The following is a 25,760-nucleotide window of genomic DNA, read 5'->3' as shown; positions in this document are numbered from 1 at the left end:
CTTAACCGAGTCACTCAGGCGCCCCAACCGTTGTACATATTTTAAAGAACTACACAAGAGTAGAACTACTTAAAGTTCTACTCAAGAGGAGTAGTACAGTGTTATATTTACCCATATGATTCCTATTTCTGGTGCTCTTCCTTTACTCCTAAAGTTTCAAGTTTCCCTCTGGTATTATTTCCCTTAGACCTGAAGAACTTCCTCTAGCATTTCTTTTAGGGCAGGTGTATTGGCAATAAATTCTCTTAATTTCCCTTTATCTGAGACTTTATTTTGTCTTCATCATTGAATATTTTCACAGAATATAGAAATCAGGGTTGATGTTTCTTCTCTTTCAGCATTTAAAACATTTTCTAAGTTGTTCCATTGCTTTCTATCTCCGTGATTTCTGCTGAGCAACTCATGATATTTTGATCATTTTGCTTCTATACATAGTGTGCCATTTTTCTTTTTCCAAGTTTTTCTTTAATTTGAAGCAGTTTGATTACGATACATCTGGACAGTTTTTTGTTTATTTCAGTTTACTTTCTTTGGGATTTATGGAACTTCTTGAATCTTTATAATCATGTTTTTGACAGGTCATCCTATATTTCTCACAGTATTTATCTGCACCAATATCTTTCTCCTCTCTTTCTGGGACTCCAAACACATGTACGTTATACCTTTTTCTCTTTTTTTAAATTCCAGTGTAGTTAACACACAGTGTTATATTAGTTTCAGGTGTACAATACAGTAATTCAACAGTTCTATATATTACTCAGTGCTCATCAGGATAAGTATACTCTTAATCCCCTTCACCTATTTCACCCATCCCCGCCGACCCATCTCCCCTCTGGTAACCATCTGTTTGTTCTCTATAGTTCAGTCTTTTTGGGGGGTTCTTTTCCCCCCACCTTTGTTGGTTTTGTTTCTTAAATTCCACATGAATGAAATCATATGGTATGTCTTTCTCTGATTGACTCATTTCACTTAGCATTATACTCTCTAGATCCATCCGTGTTGTTGCAAATGGCAAGATTTCATTCTTTTTTATGGCTGAATAATACTCCATTGTATATATACACCACATATACTTTGTCCATTCATCTGTTGATGGACAGTTGGACTGTTTCCATAGTTTGGCGATTGCAAATAATGCTGCAATAAACACAGAGATGCATATATTGCTTTGAACTACTGTTTTCCTATTGTTTGGGTAAATATCCAGTAGTGCGATTCCTGGATTGCACATGATAGTTCTATTTTTAATTTTTTGACCTCAGGTATGTTATACCTTTTGATACTGTTCCATAAGTACATGAGACTCTGATAATTTTTTTCTCTGTTGCTCAAATTGGATAATACATGTTGATATTGGTTAAGTTCACTGACTCTTTCCTCTATCATTTCCATTCTACAACTGAGCCCATCTACTGAATTTTTTCACAATTATTGCAGTTTTCAGTTTGTACATATCCATTTGGTCCCCTCTCCTCTGAAATATGCTTTATTTTTACTTAGAAATATGCATTTTTAAGTGTACAGGTGAGTAGTATTAAATACATTCACATTGTTGTGCAATCAATCTTCAGAACTCTTTTCATCTTGCAAAACCGAAACTCTATACCCATTAAACAACTCCCCATTCCCTACTGCCCCCATGGTTCTTTCTTATAGCTTCTATTTCTCTACAGAGAATTTCTACCTTTCCATTCATTTCAAGAGTCTTCTCTCTTACTTCTTGAAGCTGGACTATAATAGCTGTTTTAAAGTCATTGTCTGATAAGTCTAACACTTGAGCCATATTGAGGTTTGTTTTTCTTGCGAGTTGTTGAGATTTTTATATTGTACGTGACTTTTTAAAAGATATTAAATGGTAGGGCCAGCACCAGAACTAGTCGTTAACTCTGTCCAGTGCTCTTTGAAGTGACCCATGGAGCCTTAATTGTATGCACATCACATTCATATTTCAATTAATGATCAGGCAAGTCATAATTAGAAGATTGCCCTTGGAACCAAAGTGAAGGCTTTTTAGTGCTATTTCTGCATATCATCATTTCAGCATCAAGAAATCTTGAGCTGAGTGAACAATTATCCTTTCCTCCTACTACAATGAATACTAGATGTCATGAACAATGATGGCCCTTCCTGTTCCCATTTGGATATTCCTCTTGGCAAAAATGATATTCAGTGATAAAACACACACACCACACGCCGAGGCAACCAAGATTCAGTGGGTGAATTCCAAAATCCCCTTTCAACCCCAAATCTGTAAGTCACTCAGCATGTTCAGTCACTGGCAAGCCATGAAGAAAGGTATTTTAGGAAAGTAAACATCACAGATCTGAGATAATAAGAAAAGGTAGAGGAATGGTAGGTGGCATGTAAGGGTGATAAGTACAGGCAGGAGCAAAGGACATCACTTAAGTAGTTATGAATTATTCGCTAAAAGAGAAAAAAGGGAAACACATGAGGAAATGGAGAAAGAAAGGATAGACACATTCAATGGACATTTTAATCATTAATTCACACAGCCATGTGTACAAGAATCTTGGTTCATTAAGTGTGATCGTCCAGAGTTGATTAAATCTTCTCACTTCTTTACTGTGGGGGAATATGAACACCAGCAAGTGCTTCCATCCCTACGACAGGAATATATTCTTTTTCATCTAGACATTTAGTTAAAAGTTCAAGGATAATCTGCTCCATCTGTTTAATGTAGCCAACAAATAAACTGTATGCCACATCTTCTAGATCAACTTGCACATCTAGGTTTTAACAAGGGAATTTAGAACCCAGCTAAAAACCAAAAAGTACTGGACCATTATAACATTTTCCCAGTTGTGGGATTTAAGAGAATTTTTATTCGCTAAGAAGTAAAGACTCACCTATTTGTGTCCCATCAGGATTTCTTTAACAACTCAACAGATTTAATCCTAAACGATTTGGGATTATAAGGATCTGTCATTATCATTAGTATACTTATCCCCAGTAGTATCTAGTTTTATTCCATTCCCCCAAAACTGTAAAAATTTCCATATCACTTTATACACATTTTAACACTAACTCTGGACTCATCATTGAAAGACTTTATTCATGTAAACACTAAGATTTCATCAAGTTTATAACATGGTAATGAGAAAGCACTTCTCTTATTTCTCTTTACCAACCCAAATTTTTTATCTTTGTTTCAGTTAACAATCTCCCTTTCAAATTTATGATGTTACTGAATCTATAGATTGTGAAAAACGTTCTGTATGTAATTCAGGTATTTCACTAATTCAGATGCATATGTGAATATACTGCTCCAGCTAGGATGAACCAGTAAAGTCCTTTATTTCTAGGAAGCCCCACATATTTATATATTGTACAAACCTTCAGCACTTTCATGAAACCAGATCAATCACCTGTACTGCCATCAAAGTTGCCACCAAGCTCGTAGCTCCTTCTAAGTAAAGTGAAGCTGCCATCCCAGACAGAAATGACTGCACAGAGTAGTTGCTTGATCCAAGGGTTGCTACTTTTCAGGCTAGTCAGCAGCCTATGAGGTGGTCCAAGACAAGAACTACCCAACAGGAATAATCATGACAAACTGAGCCAATCAGGTCAGCCTCCTTGGGACAGCTGAAGAACAAAGGAAGAAATTGGTAGTGGGGACAGAAATGAGGACACCCCTGGAGAGAAGGCAATAAGTATAAGTGATGGAAAATCAGAGGCCAGGGAACAGAGAGAAAACAGAACAGAAAGGAAGTCAAAAGTAACAGAAACAAAGACAGAAAGAAGCTGATTCCCTGTAATGGTGGAACAGCCGCCAAGTAGGGAAAAACAAAAGCCCACAGCTGATGAAATGATAAACAAAAGAGAACTGTATATGCTGTGTTCTGAAAATTATTCCAATTTATCATCTTCTGTTATCTCAGGTTACACTGTTTCTGTTGCAGTTTCAATGTTTCCTCAAGTGTCTTTCTGCTCTTGCAACTTGAGTCTACCACTATTAACTAAATTACATTTATTCATTTATGCACAGATCAGTAAGTCTATGAAACACTGCTATTCTGAAGGGATCATTTTAATTTCAAAAGGTCTTAACTGTGGTTGGGCATTTATGTAACATTTTATTTCTTCTGTTTTGGTGCTAGTAACTGAATTACCTGAATATAATGAGGTGCTTTAAAATTGGCTACCTATACTCACCTACCACTAATAAATATATGTTTATATGTCTATATTTAAATCAGATGCCTTGCAATCCCTGGTACTTACCTCTGTATTAAAGTTAAAATTTTCAACTTGCTCCTTCCTATAAATAAGGAATTGCGTTTTGTCACTGAGAGAGAACATGAACTCAAAAACTTTTTGATTCAGACCTCACTCTAAGGTCTCTACCTGACATAGGAGTGACTGTTCTAGGAGCATTAACACTGCAAGTATAAGTTACACTACGGCCAACAAGTGACCAGCATTAATTCACATAGGGACCAGTTTATCTGTTGTTTAAAAAGTGTCCATTAATTCCTAGGTTAATTTCTGACTAAGGCTATCATGGTTTTTTGTACCTGCAAAAAAAGAACATTTGAGAACCTAGCTTGTGTACTAATACCAAAGCCACTGATCGCTGGAAAACCGTAGCACTCAAGGTCTTGAAACAGAGACGGTGCTTGGGAATATTTTCATTATCTCCTTTTCTAATTATGCTATACATTGGTTTGATTATTTAGAATATTATTAACTGTTATTATTATTTGAATAAAATATTTAGAATATTATTAAAATACCATTATGACAAAAAGCTTAAGGACAGTTTGAGGTATTGCACATGCTCTTTATAGATATTCTTTTAAGTCTCACAATACAAAAATACAACTTTAAATGTCTTCTTTTGCCTGATAGTCTGTTAAAAAGAAATACAAAGAGTTTGGAGAAATTAAAGGTTCACTGTTATCTGCAGAAGTGGCTTCTTCTGATAAGAATTTGAAGGCATTATGGCCATGCTTCTCAGAACTCAATTCTTTTTCTTTAAAGTTTTCTCTATGTACTTTCTGCTTAATTTTTCTGTGAAACAAAAACTGCCTAAAAATAAAGTCTATCTAAAAAAATGAATCTAGGGGTGCCTGAGTGGCTCAGTTGGTTAAGCATCTGACTTCGGATCAGGTCATGATCTCATGGTTTGTGGGTTCGAGCCCCGTGTTGGGCTCTGTGCTGACAGCTCCAAGCCTGGAGCCTGCTTTGGATTCTGTGTCTCCCTCTCTCTCTGACCCTCCCTCGCTTGCACATGCTCTATCCCAAAAATAAATAAACATTAAAAAAATGTTTTTTAAATGAATCTAGATATAGGTCTTATACCCTTTACAAAAATTAACTCAGAGGGATCATAAACGTGATGTAAAGGCAAAGCTATAAATCTCCCAGAAAATAAGAGAAAATCTAGATGATCTTAGTATGCCAATGACTTTTCAGACCTAACACCAAAGGCACCATCCATGAGAAAAACAACTGATAAGCTGGACTTCATTAAAATCAAAAACTCCTGCTCTGCAAAAGCCATAATCAAGAGAACGAGAAGACAAGTCATAGACTGGGACAGCGTATTTGCAAAAGACAAATCTGATAAAGGGCTATTATCTAAAACATGCAAAGAACACTTAAAACTCAACACAAAAACGAACAACCCAATTAAAAAATGAGCAGAATGACTGAGCAGATACCTCCCCAAAGATATACACGTGGCATATAAGCACACGAAAAGATGAGCAGCATTCTGTCATCAGGAAAACTGCAAATTAAACAATGAGGGGCATCTGGTGGTTTAGGCTGTTAAGCGTCCCAGACTCCAGATTTTGGCTCAGGTCAGGTTTGAGCCATGCTTGGGATTCTCTCTCTCCATCTCTCTATCTGCCCCTCCCCAGCTCATGCGTGCACTCTCTCTCTCAAAAATAAACTTAAAAACAAACAAAAAAAACCAATGAGATACTACTAAATGCTTATCAGAATGGCCCAGATCCAAAATAGTGACAACATCAAATGTCAGTGAGGACGGGAACTAAGAGGAACTCCAATTCAATTCTGGGAGGAATGCAAAATGGCTCCACCGCTTTGGAAGACAGTTTGGCAGTTGAAACTAAATATACTCTTACCATCCAATCCAGCAATTGCACTGTGGTAGTTATCCAAATGAACTTAAAACTATGTCCACACAAAAACCTGGATGTGGATGTTTATAGCAGCTTTATTCATAGTTGGCAAAGTTTGGAAACATGGTATCCTTCAGCAGGTGAATGGATAAAAACTATGGCATACCCAGATACTGGAATATTATTTGGTGCTAAAAAGAAATGAATTGTCAAGCTGTGAAAAACATGGAAAAACTTAAATACATATTACTAAGAAAAGCCTATCTGTAAAGGCTATATGATCTCAACTATGTAACATTCTGGGAAAGGCAAAACTTATAAATACAGTAAAAAGATTAGTGGTTTCTAGGGACTGAGGTGAGGAAGGGTAGAATAGGCAAAGCACAGAGGATTTTTAGGGCAGTGAAACTGTCGTGCATGATACTACCATGCTAGATACACGTCATTATGCATTGGTCCAAACATACAGAGTATACAACACCAAGAGCGAACCCTAATGTATACACATGAGGTTTAAGTGAAAATGAAGTGCCAATGTAGGGTCATCGATTATAACACATATGCCATTCTGGTGGGGGATGTTGATAATGGGGGAGGCAGTGCTTGTGTGGGGGCACAGAGTATAGAGGAACTCTGTACTATCTGCTCAATTTTGCTGTGAGCCTAAAACTGCTCTAAAAAATAAAGTTTATTTAAAAAATAATTACATTCCCTGGGCCCTAAGCCACACCTACCAAATCAGACAGAAACTTGGAAAGGGATTGTGATCTAAGGAATAAGATTTTTAGCAAATGGCTTTGGAGACAAGATTACTAATGTGTGGGGAGAGGTGAGAAAGGAAAAGGGGACAGAAAATGGAGAAGACAGGAGGCGGAAATTAACAATGACTGACCAATCCGTGTCCCAACCTTAGAGATTCAGATTCAGTACAAGGAGAGTGGAGCCTAGAAATATGCATTTGAAAAGTTCCTGAGGTGATTCTCATAAAGGGAGGGACAGCCGTGATCCAGTGAGGGAGCTTCAGGGAAGGAAGGTTTAAGATAAAGGAAGCAAAATACTATGCAATATTTCTTTTTTTTTTCTGTAATTTATTTTTTTAAATTAATATCCAAGTTAGTTACCACATGGTGCAACAATGATTTCAGGAGTAGATTCATTATTGCCCCTTACCCATTTAGCCCATTCCTCTCCCACAACCCATCCAGCAATCCTCTGTTTGTTCTCTATATTTAAGAGTCTCTTATGTTCTGTCTCCCTCCCTGTTTCTATATTATTTTTGCTTCCCTTCCTTTATGTTCATCTGTATCTTAAAGTCCTCATATGAGTGAAATCATATATTTGTCTTTCTCTAATTTTGCTTAGCATAACACCCTCTAGTTCCATCCACGTAGTTGCAAATGGCAAGATTTCATTCTTTTTGATTGCTGAGTAATACTCCATTATATATATATATATATATATATATATATATATATATGTATATATATATGTATATATATATATATATATCATGTGTGTATATATATATATATACACATGATATATATATATATATATATATATATATATATATATACACACACACACACACACACACACACACACACACCACATCTTCTTTATCCATTCATTCATCGATGGACATTTGGGCTCTTTCCATACTTTGGCTATTGTTGATAATGTTGCTATAAACACTGGGGTGCATAAACACTGGGGTCCCTTGGAAACAGCATACCTGTATCCCTTGGATAAATACCCACTAGTGCAATTGCTGGGTCATAGGGTAGTTCAATTTTTAATTTTTTGAGGAACCTCCATACTGTTTTCCAGAGTGGTTGTACTGGTTGTTATGTAATATTTCTGATATAGAAATAAACTGTTCTGAATGTCCAGAAAAAAACAATATAGTCAAAGGCAATGAAGGGAGAATCTGAGCAAAGGACAAAACAACCAGAGAAAGGATTCTTCCTTCCAAGCTCAATAATTATTTCTGCAAGAAGAGAGCCCTGCTGTGTGTCTTATGAAGTCATGTAGGTGCACATTCTTCACCATTATTTCATGGACACAAGGCAGATGACAAGTTATCTTCAGGAATGTAGTCCCAAAACAGATTAGGGAACAAATATCTAACATGCCAATTAGCAGACAGTCACATTTTCTAAATGCCACAATACAAATCATTTATTACAAACAGAAAAAAAAAATTGGAGGGCCTTCGGGATAAAACAACAGTTCATACAATGGGTAAGAAAAAAGTGGATTTTTTAAAGATGATAATCAAAATCTATCAAGTCAGTAAGTGTGCCCCTGAAGCAAGATCTATAACTGGGATAACCATATAACGTATTATCCCAAACAGGACATTTTTGAGTGAAAGAGACTTTTAATAACTATGCCAGGAAAAAGGTATAGACCAATACTGTCCGAACCAAACCAGAAAGGATATCCTTGTAATGGTAATACGTCTCGGGGCATAATAAACCTAACAATAATCATATATACTAACTGCACAATGTTCCAAAGAGGAATTCACCTTAATTATAAAGTTAGAAACCACAGATGGTATTAATTCAAGCTCCTTTCTCTCTCTACCCATATCCTTGGTGTGAAACATCAAACAGCACTTTTATAATTACATAGCCCAGCAGTAATTAATATTGATCTTGGAACTTAGTAAAGGTCAACATTAATTTGTGTACCACATTGGATTTCAATCTAGCCTTTACTCTGGAATTCATGCAGTGGGCACTGTTTCACCAGCCCCATTACCACTACAACCATGACAACAGGCTCAAACTTAAATGAACTGCCAGAATAATTTTTTTTTTTTAAGATATTAAGATATAGTATACTTTCTTATGGATCTTGACCCCTTAGTAAAATGGTGCCTCGATTGTGAAAAGAGTCTTTTCCTTGAGTTTCTAATCTGGAAGGGTTTGGTTTTTCCTTCTCTTTCAACAAACACTTATTGGGGAGTCTACAGTATATGCCCCAAGGAGAGAGGGAGCATATACTTGTCAATCCAATGAAAAATATCATTTAGTCAACTGTAATCACCAAGACTAGTGGCTCGCCAACCTGCCTGCACATAATTTTCTGGTGGGGGGGGCTTTAAAAAGACAATCCTGTGTTGGGGCACCTGGGTGGCTCACTAGGTTGAGTGTCCGACTTCTGATTTCGGCTCAGGTCATGATCTCATGGTTCCTGGGACTGAGCCCTATGTTGAGCTCTATGCTGAGCATGGAGCTTGCTTGGGATTCTCCCTCCCTCTCTGCTCCTCCCCTGCCCACACGGGCTTTCGGGCTCTCTCTCTCTCTCTCTTACAAAAAAAATTAAAAAGTAAAAAAAAAAAAAAATTACATTAAAAAATTCTGTCTTACTACATAAAAACTGTACATGAACATTCATAGCAGAATTACTCATAAAGCCAAAGAATGGAAACGACCCAAATATGCATCAGCTGATGAATAAGTAAAATGCAGTATAAAGCAAAACAGTTTTCAATAATAAAAAAGAATAAGACACTGTTGCATGCTACCACATGAATGAACGTTGAAAACAATATGCTAAATGAAAGCCAGATACAAAAGATTCCATATATGGTATGATTCCATTCATAATAAATGTCCAAAAGAGGAAAATCTGTAGTGACAGAAAGCAGATTAATGGCTATCTAGAACTAAGGATTTTGGGGAGGAAAGAAGAGAGACTGCTAATGGGTACAGGTTTCTTTTTTAGAGTAATGATAATGTTCTAAAATTGACTGTAATCATCAGGGAAATAGAAATGAAAACTACAATAAGGTATCACTTTATACCTGTTAAAATGGTTATTATAAAAAAGATGAGCAATAACAAGCATTGGTGAGGACGTAGGGAAAAGTGAACTCTTGTACACTATTGGTAGGAATATAAGCTGGTACAGCCATTATGCAAAACAGTACTGAGGTTTCTCAAAATATTAAAAACAGAGGGACGCCTGGGTAACTCAATCAGTTAGGCATCTGAGTCTTGATTTCAGCTCAGGTCATGATCTCATACTTCATGATTTTGAGCCCAGCTCCATGCGGACAGTACAGAGTCTGCTTGGGATTCTCTCTCTCCCCCTCTCTCTGCCTCTTCCCCACTCAAGCCTGCACTCACATGCTCTCTCCCAAAGTAAATAAATCAACTTAAAAAAAAAAAAATTAAAAACAGAACTACCACATGATCCAGCAATTCTAGTGCTGGGTATGTATCGAAAGGAAATGAAGCTAGTATCTGGAGGACATTAGAATTGTACCCATAAGTCTGATATCTGGAGTATGTACCCAATCAATTGCATTTTTCCTGACAATCTTCATGGCATCTGTACAGTCTTCATGACTGGGACTCTGCCACAGCTTTCCCTTCAGTAACCTGATTAGGAATGGGCCTCATCTGGAAATGCAGTTCAGCAGTGCTGGCCTTCTCCCAAACTTGGAGCAGGCCTCTTGCAAACTGGCTGGCCAGCTGATATCAAGAATCTACCTTGCAATAATCCACATTGTCACCTTCCAGACCCTGTGTACTGCCACTGCCTGGGACACACTGCTCCTGGAGCCCATACCTGCTTAAATGTTGATGCTGGTCTGGCCAAGCCAGAGATGGCCCGAAATATCCATCTGGACATTACCAGTGATTGCTGGTCCCTGCAGCTCCCTCAGGCATGGGATTCTTCCTGGATCCATCTCCTTTTCTTGCTGGCCTGCCAGTAAGGTTATAGCACTACCTTGAAAATCTTGTTAGAAAGATTATGAAACATTCAAAATCCTATTGAGTAGTCAAATACTATTTAAAAAGTATTGTTCTTTTTAAAATTTAGATAGTAAATTCCAATAAACTCTGTTTTGAGACATTCTTGAGAATTTCACTGTGTTAATATTTCTGAAGGGATTATGGAATCAATCAAATGGTATCATATTCTAACTTCAAAAAGGCTGGGAACCAGGGGCTAAAATGTGAGTGACTCAAAAGTGTAGCAACCAACCACTCCTCAGCTTGGGGAGACTATAATGACTTCTGGGTCCAGGGGTCATTGTGAGGGCCACTGTAAGAAATAAACTAAAGAAGGAATTAGAAATATGTCTGCCAAATGCGGGGAAGACATTTAACAAGTAGGAATAATAAATGGGTGGGAAACAGAACGGAGAGCCTTCGTGCAAGATCATATACTTAGAAACAAAAAACACATGGATATGAGAAGCCAGGTTGTAAGTGCTGTGAAAAACTCAGGGACTCAGTCGAACACATGTCACCCTAAATGTGCAAGGAGGCAGTGCTGTCAAGTATCAACAAAGCTAAATACTTTGATTCTGGGGAGATGATACACTTTCTATACTGATTAACAGAGAGATCCCAAATCACTAAGTTCAGTTCTGTGTATATGGTGGGAGAAGCAACCTTGGTTCCATAACTAAACCTAAAAAGTACCAACTGCCAAACAGTGGAGAACCCCAAAATTCAACAAACAAAAAATCAAAATTTATAGCAAGTATTCATTAAATGTTTATTACCTGAATGCATGACAAATAATTTCATCCAACAATTTCTAAATTGCTTAAAACTGTGACAGTATTTAACTTTTCAAATTTCATATCATCTTATTCCTTCTGTGCTCTACTTTCTAAAAGCCTGATGATCTTTTCTATTTCTTATCAAAAATTCTTATGCTCATAGTGAATAAACTGGTAGCATTATAAAATTATTTTAGTTAAATGGAAAGGTACACTTCTGCTAGACATCTCACTCAGCTGCAAATTAATCTGAACTGGAACAAAGAAAAATATGAATTAAATTTTTATGTCACTCTCTGAAAGTTCGTGAACTGTATTTTACCATGTTAGGTTTCATTTAGGAGGTGTGATTTTATGTGAAGCTTACTGTTCATGAAGTTTTCTAATGATAGAACAGAAGTCTTAATATTCAAAACTGTTTATACTTTTGTAAGACAGCATGACAAGAACCTGGCATAGACTTTCTACACAAAAGGCCTATTTCCAATGGGAATATACCATAGTTCTGATTTTATGCTCACATCACACAAAGATAGGCTGTTACTGGACGGTTGTTTTGTACAGATGGCATTTTTAACTCTCCATGTTTTGTTCACAAGTGTAGTCTTCGTTTTCATCAAGATGAGAAGCCTGAAATTTCTTCCACGTCAAACTCGTCTCTCCACTTTTGCAGGCCTTTTGCATCATTTATCACCCATAACTTTGCAAAACACTTTAGCCTTTTCCTGGAGAGAAAATAAAACATGATTTATTTTATAAATGAACTTGTTGGGGGACAATACATCTCACTGCAAGCTATAAAAGGTCTATGACTTTGGAATACCAGGCAGGGCTCTGGGGTTAGGAAGTTGTGCCAGCGCCAGCCTTCTAGTGACGCTGTTATAATCAAGGACTCAGGCTGCTGACCGCCACTACTGCCTCCAAGGAGGGGAGAGCCCAGCTTGTTCTAACTCAGGCCACAGGCTATGCTCACAGGATGAAAAGTAAAACCGATTTTATAACGTAAAGCTAGCTATTGAAAGAGGAGAATGCTGGGGCGCCTGGTTGGCTCAGTCGGTTAAGCGTCCGACTTCAGCTCAGGTCACGATCTCGCGGTCCATGAGTTCGAGCCCTGAGTCGGGCTCTGGGCTGATGGCTCAGAGCCTGGAGCCTGCTTCTGATTCCGTGTCTCCCTCTCTCTCTGCCCCTCCCCCGTTCATGCTCTGTCTCTTTCTGTCTCAAAAATAAATAAAACGTTAAAAAAAAAATTAAAAAAAAAAAAAAAAAGAGAATGCCAACAGAACACAGACATAATTTTTCTGTAGAAGAACTGCCAGGTAAATGTTTAGGGTCTGGAGCCAGAGTACCTGAGTTCCAGTCACTGCTCCGCCACTGAATAGTTATGGGACCCTGGTTTCCTGGTTGATTTCCCACCCTTGCTTGGCCTCGTTTTCCCAAACTACCGTATGGGAATAATGACAGTACCTACCTCACAAGGCTGTCGTAAGGATTCAGTTAAGGTATGTAAAGCAGTAAGAATAGTAACTGGCACTGTGTCTAGGCTGCTGCAAATGACTGCTTAGACTTGTTTCTGTGCATGGCAAGCATTCAATAAATATTAGCTACTCTAACAAAGCTACACAAATGCACAAGATTCCCTTTGGTTTCTCTGATCTTGCCAATGGAAGTGATGTGATAAACACTTTCAGTAAAAGGTAAAATAATGAAAATAGTGTCCTAATAAATGATCCCCCCAATGCACCCTAATAAATGATTCCACCCCAATGCAACCTCTTCTGACAATTCTCTATCTTGTCCAGATTATAGATTTCAAAATATTACACAGTAGTTGGAAGGGTTAAACTATTATAGTCTGTGAATTTTATTGCTCTTGCTATTATATAGGATATATAGCAGCAGTAAGTATAAACTATCATATTTTATTGCCTCCTTGCATATATATCCCTTTGTAGTAAAGTTTTATTCTAGTTTCTCCAGGGAAAAAGAAAAATAATAAAAGATAATAAAATAATTTTTCTTGGACTTTGCAGAGAACTAAGGGCTTATCTTTAAACTCTCATAATAAATAATTACTGTTCTAATCGGGCATTGTGGAAATGATCCAAAAGAGAGTGTCAACAGAAGAAGCTGCATGTCATTTAAACTATTCCAGCACTTTGGACTTGGTCAACCACCATTTACCATTGCAAAGCGTAGAGTGCCACGGCAGAACCACAAGAGAAAGGACCTGGAGGAGTTGGCTGCACAACTACACTGTAGTACACAAGTTGGCAACTGTTTAACTAATATTAGGTATTACTATTTCAATATTTAAATTTGGTTATGATTTCCAGGACTAAAAATGTTTCTTATAGTATGGTGACCAGACAAGATTTTCTATTTGGCCAACAGTCTGTTCCCTCATGCCAGGGCAGTAATGTCTTGTCCCAGGCAGATCAGACTCTCCACCTAGTACAGGGCTGGGGAAGGAGATGTATGAAGAAAGAGCTTATGTCCTTTTATAACAAAATCTTGTATTTGGGGGAAAAAAGGTACAATTTATTATTTTTAATAGGATATTTTCCTAGGAATATCTTCTTTCCAAAGTATATTTATTTATATTAAGATTAGTTAATACACTGACTATATACTGGCTGGATATCAAGGGTAAAAAGTAGAATACATTCACATAAACAGTCTAGGTGACAGAAAGAAGGCAGTTTAGAATGAAAATCTTGTCACAAAAGAAGTGACATGGGGATACTGACTACAATTACGTAGTTCTATGATACTATTATTTTCATTCATGTCCTGACAGAATTCTTAATTTCTGAATGCAATATAAGAATAGAAGAAGTACTCTAAAGGTTTTAAATGTCGTTTCTTTTAGTAATTTGCTGTGTAACTGAATGTTTTAAGCAACTAACATGTTGGCACACAGTAAGGAGTTAACTTAGTTCTTTAGAAAAATCACTGAAAAACCAATTTAGCAACTCAACAGATAAAGATCTGAGCAGAGAAGGCGGACTAAATTCACATGAGCTTTTCAGAGATCTGTTTTCATTTTATTGTAATTAAATGTTTCAGAATATTTGAAGAGATGTTTAAAGGTAAACCTTATGTTCATTTACAGGACAATCCTCTTCCTGCTGGACAATTTGGAAGGTTTATGAACCAAAAACTGTAACACAATCATTCTGACCTTTTCATATTTACTAATCCTTCTAATTCTTTTGACTTGCTAGCTGCTTTCTTTAAAATTTCTTCAGGAACATCTGCTAGTTTAGCCACATTTAGTCCATAACTCCTTGCTGCAATTCCTCTGGTTATTTGATAAAGAAATGTGACAAAATCAGGGACTTGTTCTTCACCTACAAATTAAAAAAAAAAAAAAAATAGAGAGATAAAGGAAACCATGCCTGAAAGTTGAAAGTAGAAGATTAAATAAGACCTATAAGTTCTTACAACTTCAATTAAAATTTGCAATCTGAAAAAGAAACACCCAAAAGCTCGCCTAAAAGCGTTTTTGTTTTTTGTCTTTTTTTTTTTTTTAAGATTTTGTTTTTAAGTGATCTCTACACTCATCATGGGTCTCGAGTTTACAAACTGGAGGTCAAGAGTCACATGCTCTACCAACTGAGCCAGTCACGTGCCCCCACCTAAAAGGGTTTTTAACAATGCTTTGGGGTAAGGTAAAGATTTATTTCATTTTACGCTGCTGGCTAAAAAATTTGGACTCTACTGCTATTATCAGAAAGAGAATAATTCTGATACATAGTACAATATAATTTCTCCTTTAAAAGAGACGAAAAAAGTTTTTTCAGTAAAAGAATGTGCTCGCTAAATGGTCTTGTATGTAATACACTCTGCAAAGTAAAATACATAAGAGATATTTCTAAGAATGCTAAAAACAAAACAGCAAAAAACACATAAAGAAATACAACATGTTACACAGTTTAATAACAAGACTGAGAAATTCCAGTTTATTAAATATACTGGGTTAACTAAGAGTTCTATATTCAAGTGAATATTATTCAGTACCACTCAGCTCACACTTAGGACTAAAGGGTTTATTGCCCCAGCTGTCAGGGAAGTTGTTAGCCCACAATCTTCAGCTATATCCCCTTTTTGGGAGTCACCTCAGCTCAGTCCCAGACCTGCTTCACCTGAGGTCATGTCCTTTCTAGGGTAGCCTGCACCTCAATAGGTAGCTATGGGGGTTGGCAGACAGCTTCTAAGGTGGCCACCAAAGAACCCTGCCTCCTGGTGCTCATGCCCTTGTGTCATTCTATGCCCTTGAGGGTGGGCAGAACCTAATGACTTACTTCTAATGAACAAAACATGGTAAAAATGATGTGTTGTCATTTCTTTTTTTTTTTTTAACTCTTATTTATTATTGAGAGACAGACACAGAGCATGAGCAAGGGAGGGGCAGACAGAGAGGGAGACACAGAATCCAAAGCAGGCTCCAGGCTCCGAGCTATCAGCACAGAGCCCGACGTGGGGCTCGAACCCATGAACTGTGAGATTATGACCTGAGCCAAAGTTGGACGCTTAACTGACTGAGCCACCCAGGCGCCCCATGCGTTGTCATTTCTAAGATTAGATTACAAAAGACCGTGTGGCCTCTGTCCTGGGCACTTTCAGTTTCTTGCTTATTTGCTCTGAGAGAAGCCAAATGCCATATGGTGGGCTGCCTTATGAAGAAGCCCACGTGGAAAGAAAATGATGTCTCTGACCAAGAGCCACATGAGTAAACTTGAAAGTAGATTTTCTATGCTTGCCAGCAGTCATGTAAGAGGTCTGGGAAGTAAACTCCCCCAGTCAAACCTTGAAGTGATGAGTGACCTAGCCAACCTTGATAATAGTCTTGTGAGAAACCATGAGGTTGAAGTGTCCATCTTAGCTGTCCCTGGATTCCTGACCCAGAGAAATGATCAGATGATAAATGTTTACTGTTTTAAGCTATGCTGTGGGGTAACCCACGACAATATGTTTGTTATGTGACAACAGCTAACTAATAAGGAGTAGAAAGGTCACACTCCCTCTCCCCAGGTTGAGGTAACTCTGATGGACCAATCCCATCTCACAGCTCTCTATAAGGGTGGCTGAAGCCAGCCCGGTCCTACCCAATCCAGCCCTCAGGTGTTGATCATGAGAGCACTCCCAATCAACACCTGGCACAGAAATCTCAGAATCTGCTCCCTGAGGAACCCAGTCTACCACACAAATACATGCACATAAATTAAAAACTTCTAAAGAACTGGGATATAATAAAGTACAATAATATAAAGATAAAGCTGCACAGTTTAATCTTTGATAACTCTAAAGCACCTCAAGATTATGCAGCTTTTATTATGAAATTCAATCTAATTTGCACTGTGTTGCCAAAATGCCCAAAATGAACCAGATTTTTAATGATTTCTGAGACCCTATGTTTACTAAAACTTATTGTAAGTTTATCAAGAGCTTTTTCTCATACATTATGTCATTTGAGAAATGTGTATGCTTTATTCTTTTATCAGCTAGCAACTAAAAAGCATAACCAAGAAAAAGGATAATGGAATATTCTTTAACCTCCTGGAAGAATTCAGCAACAAATAACACTGTTCTAAGGCTGAAAGTGGGAGGTGGAAAGAATGCTGGCACTCTCAGGAATACAGACTAAAATTCTCATTACAAAGCACTAAGAATACCTTTTGACTCCAAATAAAACTCAAGGAACACAAAGAGCAGGTGAGGAGGTGGGTGGAAATAGACTAGGAAAGAAACATGAAGAAACCAGTGCCTGCTAACCTGAGTACTTTTTTGTTACTCTTTGCTGCTCACATGACCACAAGTGAAGTAAACAGCAGCAGGCATTCAAAAAAGCAAACTCTTCTCATCCTTAAGACAAAAAAGTCTTTATCACTTCCACTGGCTTAGTGCTAACTAAAGTCCCTACCTCCAGCCTCTACTCCATAACCTAGCCTCCATGCTAGTCCTTGTCATTCATCTGTCTGTCCATTCATTATCCATCCATCCATCCATCCATCCATCCATCCATCCAGCCTATCCTTTCCTGAAAGCCTACTAAATGTCACAAAACCCCCATAGTTAAAATTTGCTTTGCTGATGGCTTTTTTCTTCATATATATGGCTATACAATGCTTTTTATATCTAATATAGCTATACATTTTATAGCTGTATTATATATTAATATATATTAAATATATAAAATATTAATTATATATTAATTGATTATATATTAATGTTTATATATAAATTAGAGTAAGATAAAGATTTACAAATAATATATAAATATATAAACACATTTAAATAAAAATATATTTTATAGCTATATTATATAAAATATTATATTGCTCTAAATAAGTTAACATATCTCAGTACAAACAGGTGCTGAATTTGTCATCATATACTGGTCTCTACCGTAGTACTCATTATGGTAGTTTTCACACCATCAAGGTAAATAATGTGACCACTCTTCCATAATCACATTAGGGAGTTTTTATAGTTATGTTGTACATCAATACTGTCCTTCACGCCTCTTAGAGAGGAGAAGGGGAAAGAGTGTGTGTGTGTGTGTGTGTGTGTGTGTGTGTGTGTGTGTGTGTGTGTGATGGCAATGTGGAGGCAAGAGAGCTAGATGGGAGAGAAGACAAAAAATAAAAGTGCTTGGCTGCTAGGAATTTACCCAAGGGATACAGGAGTACTGATGCATAGGGGCACTTGTACCCCAATATTTACAGCAGCACTCTCAACATTAGCCAAACTATGGAAAGAGCCTAAATGTCCATCAACTGATGAATGGATAAAGAAATTGTGGTTTATATACACAATGGAGTACTACGTGGCAATGAGAAAGAATGAAATATGGCCCTTTGTAGCAACGTGGATGGAACTGGAGAGTGTGATGCTAAATGAAATAAGCCATACAGAGAAAGACAGATACCATATGTTTTCACTCTTATGTGGATCCTGAGAAACTTAACAGGAACCCATGGGGGAGGGGAAGGGGAAAAAAAAAAGAGGTTAGAGTGGGAGAGAGCCAAAGCATAAGAGACTCTTAAAAACTGAGAACAAACTGAAGTTTGATGGGGGGTGGGTGATGGGTATTGAAGAGGGCATCTTTTGGGATGAGCACTGGGTGTTGTATGGAAACCATTTTGACAATAAATCTCATATATTAAAAAAAATTTAAAAAGATAAAACTGCTTGGTGGGGACTTCACTTATAAGCTATAACCATTTCCTAAAAGGATACTACTGAGAAGTTTATGTGACATTGCTTAGAGTCAGTGAAAGTAATAATTCACGTCCCTGCTTATTACAAGGGAACTTAAAATTTGTTTGAAAGCCAAATTTCTCTAGGCCGTTATTAAAGAGATGTGTGCTGATCAAATAGTTTCTGAAGTCACTTTTGGGACAGATTCATAAAATTTAGAGGTGGATGAAGTTAGGTAGCTTTTCCAAGAATTTATACACTGGAATAAAAATACACGTTTCTTACTACCAGTTAATTGCTTCATCTACCTCACTATGGGAAATTAGAACACAGTATCTTAGAAGCCACCCAAAAGGCCTTTGGGGCACTTGACTGATGACCTATGCAATGGCCTCTAATTTAGACAGCAGAGGAGTTAGGTTAGAGGTAATGGATGAAACACAAATGTAGCAGGAACAACACTGGAAGTAATCAGACAATGGAGTAATGCTTCAACATTTTGAGTGAAAGCTACTTTCAACCCCAAATTCCTAGCTACATAATAAATCAAGTATGAAGGGATACTGAAGACATTTTCATTCCTGCAAAATCTCCATTTACCTCCTTAAGTTGTATTATTAGTAGGGCATCCAAAATCTTTTCCAACCCCAAGAAAACCCTGATTTTATATGGAATTAATTCAAGGGATAATGTCCTCATACCAAGCTCCAAAAATTGATCCTGGTTAATCTAGGTTAATCAAAGTCATCCTTGCCATTCTCACTTCTAGGAACTGGTTTAAGAATGAGCATGTGATTCAATTCTGAAAAGGAGATGGGACAATGATGAGAAGCCAGTGAGCATATGAGAAAAGTTCTCTTGCTCCTAAGAGTCACAGGAAATGCTGGTCCCTTTTTGTCATTTGGACAGTGTCAGTTCTGGGTTTGATACATGAAAGAGCCACAGCCACCCTGTCACTAGCCTGATGATAAAGCCAACAAGGCAGGAAAACAGAGCCTAGAGAATTGCAAAGAAGAGGAGCTGAAGCCCACTCTTCCTCTGAAGTTCCTGTAATGTGAGATTATTTACATTCTTGTGAGTGGAGCCCTTGTGAATCCAAGTGTTCTTTTACTGGCAATCAAATGCACAGAAGGTGGGATAAGAGAATTCCTAGGATGCTGGTAAAGGCAGGTCTCAGAACAACAGCTGTGCAGTAGGGCTAGGGAGCAAACAGTTCAGATGAGCAGGACAAAGGGCTCCAGGAGGAATGGTGGAACCAATAGTTCTGTCATCTGGAAAAGTGCCTGGAGAGGCATTTTACAAAGCTATTGGACGGTTCAGGAAGAGTCAGATACAGACTCAAATAGAAGAATGAACTGAAAACAAGGCAATTATTACCTTCAAAAATACAAAGAACAAAAAAGCTGCAAGACAAAGAGAATGCACTTGTCCTCATACGTGGCTCATGAGTAAGCAATCCTTACTGGCAACAACAGTGAAAACTATGAAAAGGAATGAGACCAAAGGCACCTGGAATGAGTACAGTGGAAGGTCAAAGCAGGGAAGGCTGCAGACTCCCATCCAGCATGATGAGAAGCCAAATAGTAATGTGTCAAGGTGATGAACCCAGAGATAGGAAGATCAGCTTATTATTTAGAGAAATGGAAGAAAAGAAAAAAAGAGTTGGAAGCAGCAGTCTTGGCAATGGATGGGGAGGGGGCATGGGTGAAGGCCAGAAGCAGAGGTCTACCGCCTGTTAGCCAGAGCCTTTTAGCATTATTTAATGCTTAAAATTATGCTCATGAATAAACATTTAAATCAACAGGATAAAATGCCAAAACATAATGGCTTAGTAGTCTGTTCACATAAACGCTTATCAATGACCCTTCCCTGATGGTGAACTCTTATTTATCCCACTGGGTTTTAGCTTATAAGCTCCTCCTGTCATTTTGGATGCAGATTAATAGACATGAAACTGCTTCCATGAGAGAATTTATGATGTGTTTTTCAAGGCTGCGTAGTGGTGAAAGGCAAGGATTGCCTAACATTACATTTATCTCAGGTCGAGGGCTTTGTTTTATTTGGGCCAGCTGCCTGATTTCTTTTTCAGGTCCATCTTTATTACTTTTCCAAAATAAAATTTGGACTCTGGAGTGTCTTGGATAATGAATTTTCCATTATAGCGCAGCAACTGTGTAAACCATCACTGGCCCAAAAGTTGGGAGCTTAAAAAAATTACTACTGAACAGGAAAATAAAATTATACTAAAATTGACTACATTACTTAACAGCACTTGAATTTATTTCTATTGGCTAATGATGTTCTTTTTCATGAAATGTCTCAGTCGTGCGACACTAGTACATAGTGGAAAGGGTAGGTAAAATACTGTAGGCCCCACATACCATTTTCACAGAGTAGAAAAGAACCTGCAAGCAGATTTTTGATTCTAGGCTCAGTTCACCCAAGTGGCCCACAGGGGCTGGCCACTTTACCTGAGATTCAGTTTCCTTGTCAAGTTAAGATAAAACATATGTCCAGTATAGAATACTGGGGATGGTATTTGGGGAAACACAATGGACATTTCTAAAGGTGATTAATACCCTTGACGGTTAGGGTATCTTTCCTGAGATGCATCTAAGAGTAAAACCTACACGTTGCCCCTGACCCTATCTTCTTCTTGTAGTAAAATGAGGTAAGAAAGACCAGAGAAGCACTCAGAGGTTGTGAAGATAAAAGTACATTCTCCTTGACCCGAAGCTTAGAGAAAATGTATTTGGACAAATGTCATTTATAATGAACATTCACAGCTTTTACTTAATAAGAAGTTCATGTACGTATGATTTTCGAGTTATCAAATACGAAAACCAAAAACATTCCAGTTTTACTTACTGCAAGCATTATTTCATACCTGGATCCTCTTTGCTTTCATCCTCATTGACCAAGAATCCCATGTGATAATTTCCCACCTGTTGTAAGTAACTTTTTTCTAATTCACAAACTGGTGGATAATGGGTGACAAACAAGGTTAAGGATTTCACCTAAAGCAGTAAGACATAATAAATGTTATTTTATTTTTAAATTTTATTTCAAACTTTTCTTCAATTTAGTTTTGAAAAAGTTCAAAACTTCATGAACATTGCAATGAATGTTCGTTTTTCTTTAGCTAGACAACCACCTGTTAATATTTTGCCATAACACACACACACACACACACACACACACACACACACACACACACACATTCTTTCCTGAACCATGTGAGAACTGCAGACATGACACTTCACCCCTACCTACATACAGTAAAATCTTGGACTGCGAGTAACATGTTCTGCAAGACAAGCAAACATTTCTAATAAATTCTGACTTGATCAATGAGCCATGCCTTACAATATGAGTAGTACGTGACACTCAATGTTACATGATCACATGGAGCCAGTGCATCTTCTCTCTCTCTCTCTTGCTACATGATTGTGGGTGATCATCTCCCATGCTCAAATGCTTGGTCCCAAGACACTGTGTTTGGCACAGTGATTTTTCAGAACACTGGAAAGTGCCCACAACCAGTTTATTTTTTGTCACTTCAAAGCACCTATGGACACTCTTGTTTTTCCATATAAGAGTAAGCTTAGGAATGCTCTGCTTCATTCTAGGTCAGGTTGTCTGCAGATATAGACTCTCTCCTCTGTTGTCTTATTGCCAGTTACATTAAATATAGTATATGATAAGAGTTTATTAATACTGCACCGTAGTCAACATTCGTTAGTGATAGTGAAAGTCGTCCTACACAATAACCCTCCTCTCTCTTGTTTTCAAAGATAAGTGCAGGTTAATTGGCTTATTTTTCTTTATATTTTGTATTTTCTTTATTATTTTATATTATATTACAGTATTATAATCATTTTTATATGAATATTTTTAGGTTGTGGAACGAATCATCTGAGTTTCCATTATTTCTTATGGGAAATTCACTTTGATATACAAGTGCTTTGGATTACAAGCATGTTTCTGGAATGAATTATGCTTGCAAACAAGGTTTTACTGTACTTAGAATTCTGTCTTCTAAGAACAAAAACATTCTCCTACTGATTTAATCAGAATTATTACAATCAAGAAATTTAACACAGGTATATCATTATTATCTAACATGAGTCCACAAATTTCCCTAACTGTCCCAGTAATATTCTTTATAAATGTTCTTTGTATTAAAAAAAAAAAAATCAAGGATCATGCCATGCACTTAGTCATGTCTCTATAGTCTCCATCAATCTAGAAGAGTTCCCAGCCTTTCTTTTTCATCTTTATGACATTAATGTTTTTGAAATATCCAGGAGTTGTTTTGCATAATGTCTCTCAATTTGGATTTGGCTGATTGTTTCCTCCTAATAAGATTAAATCTTACTGCCAGAAATATTACACATATTTATGTGGGTGATGTACTCTTTTCAGTACATCATATCAGGAGGCATATGATGGCAATTTGACCCATTATTGGGGATGATAAATTTGCTTATTTGGTTTAAGCAAGTGCCCAGAAAATTTCTTCACTATACTAACACCCCTCTCCTTTGTAATTAATAAATAACTTGTGGAGTAGTACTTTGAGATTGTGTGAATATTCTTTTCCTCAACAATCTTTCATCCAAAAGTTGCTCATCACTGCCTGAATTGCTCATCACTGCCTGAATGAGTTATTATTGCAGTGACTTGTAAATGCTGATTTAAAAAAATTCTCTCTGTATTTATTAGTTGGTATTCTATAAAGAGGAGCTTTTCTTTCTCCTCACCCTAATCCCATCATTTTAAAGTTTACTTTTGTTTTGTTAGTATTAATATGGATTTGTGGATTTTTAATAAGCATTATTTTAAAGCACACATATTATGTATTCTAGAAATCCCAAAGTTCTTAAATCTTAAAAGAAGCTAACACCAAATCTTGGTCTAAATATTAGCAGAAGAGGGTAATTAAATCAAAGAACTCCAGGTCTGATTCATCTGCCAATCACCTCATTAAAAGTCAGAACATGTGTCTTCTCTCTTATAACAATTACAAAAAAACCAACCCCCTGCCCCCCCCAAAAAAACCTATTAAGGCAGGATTCCTTTGATGAACCACTCTTAAAATCTGCCCTGAAGGGTCTTCAGACCAGCTGTCTCAAGGATGTCCATTCCCTGAGCTGATAGGCATTTCTAACCAGAAGACCTAAGGGTTTGGGTCACAACACAGCTCTCCTCAAGGCCATTTTCAGCTTGCAGCCGAAACACACAGCTTCTTAATTCCTCCTCTCTGATCTCTGTTCCCAGTGTCGGCAATCAAAAGATACCATGAAAATAAGGATTTTCATCCATAAAAAGCATAGAGATTCTTGCTCCAGAAGAATCCTCTTCAATGACTTACCTCTAACATAAATTTTATCTAAAAATAACACTTTCTTCATTAATATTTAAGATGTCAAAAAACTGCTATAAAAGCAATGAGAAGAGACGTGACAAATTTAATTCTGTCATAATTTGTTCCCCAGGGTTCTTAAACGGATCTTTAAGATATTGCCAAACTGCTTTTGGTAGCTAGCCCCCAAAAGAGCCACCAAGTTCTTCACCTCCCCATGTTCACGCTTGTGAACCGCCAGCACCAGTTTGCCAGCAACGAGTGAGCCACGATGGAAGAAGGTCCTCCATCATCAGTCAGGCCTTCAGATGATGCCAGCCTTGCCTGACAACTTGACTGCAACCTCAGGAGAGACCCTGGGCCATAACCCCCCAGCTAAGCTACTCTCAAATTCCTTACTTCCAGACATCATGAGAAATAACAGATGATTATTATTGTTTTCAGGCATTTAGTCTTGGGGTAATTTGTTATATAGTCATACTAACTGATATGCAGCCATACAGCAGGAACAATGAAACTCAGAGGTGGCAAATCCACTCTGTCATAATTCATTCCTAAAGTCTCTTAAATGAAGGTTTAAAATATATTTCAAAATAAGGGGCGCCTGGGTGGCTCAGCTGGTTGAGCGACTGACTTCAGCTCAGGTCATGATCTCATACTTTGTGGGTTCAAGCCCCGCATTGGGGTCTGTGCTGATAGCTCAGAGCCTGTAGCCTGCTTCAGATTCCATGTCTCCCTCCCTCTCTCTGCTTCTTCCCTGCTTATGCCCTCTCTCAAAAATAAATAAATAAATAAACATTAAGAAAAAAAAATGTCTTTTAATGTTTCAGAAATAAATAAATAAAATGTGTTTTGGAGACAATGATAGGACTTTACTAATGTGTGATATGCAGTTTCTAAAATGATTAAAGAAACGTTCTTGAGCTCTTTTTGCAAATAAAGAATTTTTGTAAAGAAAAGTTAAAATTACTTATTTTAAAGTGGAAAACATGCCATCATTAATTATGTAATCCAACTGAATGTTCAAACAAAAAACTGAGGACCACAGAAGTTTAAAGAAAAGGGGAGTTTATTTTTGCATTATATGTTTTGCAAAGAAATAGGAATAAAAAATATGCTTGTATTGGTCATGTAAGGAAGAGAGGAAAAGATGAAGATGGAGGAAAGACACAAAAGTGTTTAAAAAGTGGAGAACAAAACAGAGATAGAAAAATCTTAGAACAGACTAGGTACAGGGCAGGTGTCAAAAGAAGACAGATAGGGAGAGACCAAAACAAACAGAGAGAGAAAGAGAGAGCAATGATAAAGGGAAGGGGTGCCTGGCTGGCTCAGTCGGTTAAGCATCCATCTCGGCTCAGGTCATGATCTTACGGTTCATGAGTTTGAGTCCTATGTTGGGCTCTGCATAGCTCAGAGCCTGCTTTGGTCTCTCTTCCCCTCTTTCTCTCCTCCTCCCCTGCTCTCTCTCTCTCTCTCAAAATAAATAAATAAACTTAAAAAAGTGGGGGGGAGAGTTTGAGGGAGATGACAGGGATAGAGAATTCAACAC

At 37.4% G+C, this 25,760-nt stretch overlaps 1 protein-coding gene across 4 annotated transcripts in view; it reads right to left on the bottom strand.

Moving 5' to 3' along the window:
- Positions 1–10,749: 10,749 nt before the first annotated feature.
- Positions 10,750–25,760, bottom strand: part of MSH3 (mutS homolog 3) — a 213,576-nt gene continuing 198,565 nt past the window's right edge. For 3 of the 4 annotated variants that reach the window (XM_042942382.1, XM_042942371.1, XM_042942391.1), the window contains exons 22-24: positions 21,734–21,863; positions 14,825–14,993; positions 11,618–12,368 (exon numbers count right to left, since the gene is read on the bottom strand). In XM_042942382.1, the coding sequence (XP_042798316.1) occupies positions 12,260–12,368; positions 14,825–14,993; positions 21,734–21,863 (408 nt within the window). In that variant the 3' untranslated portion in view covers positions 11,618–12,259. Of the gene's footprint in view, positions 10,836–11,617; positions 12,369–14,824; positions 14,994–21,733; positions 21,864–25,760 lie in introns of those variants that run through there. The other variant, XR_006203637.1, reaches the window with a different exon arrangement.

This window comes from Panthera leo, chromosome A1 (genome assembly GCF_018350215.1).
Source record: "Panthera leo isolate Ple1 chromosome A1, P.leo_Ple1_pat1.1, whole genome shotgun sequence".
Classification (NCBI taxonomy): Eukaryota; Metazoa; Chordata; class Mammalia; order Carnivora; family Felidae; genus Panthera; species Panthera leo.
Note: the sequence above shows the minus strand (reverse complement) of the source record. Positions and strands in the feature narration are given on the sequence as shown.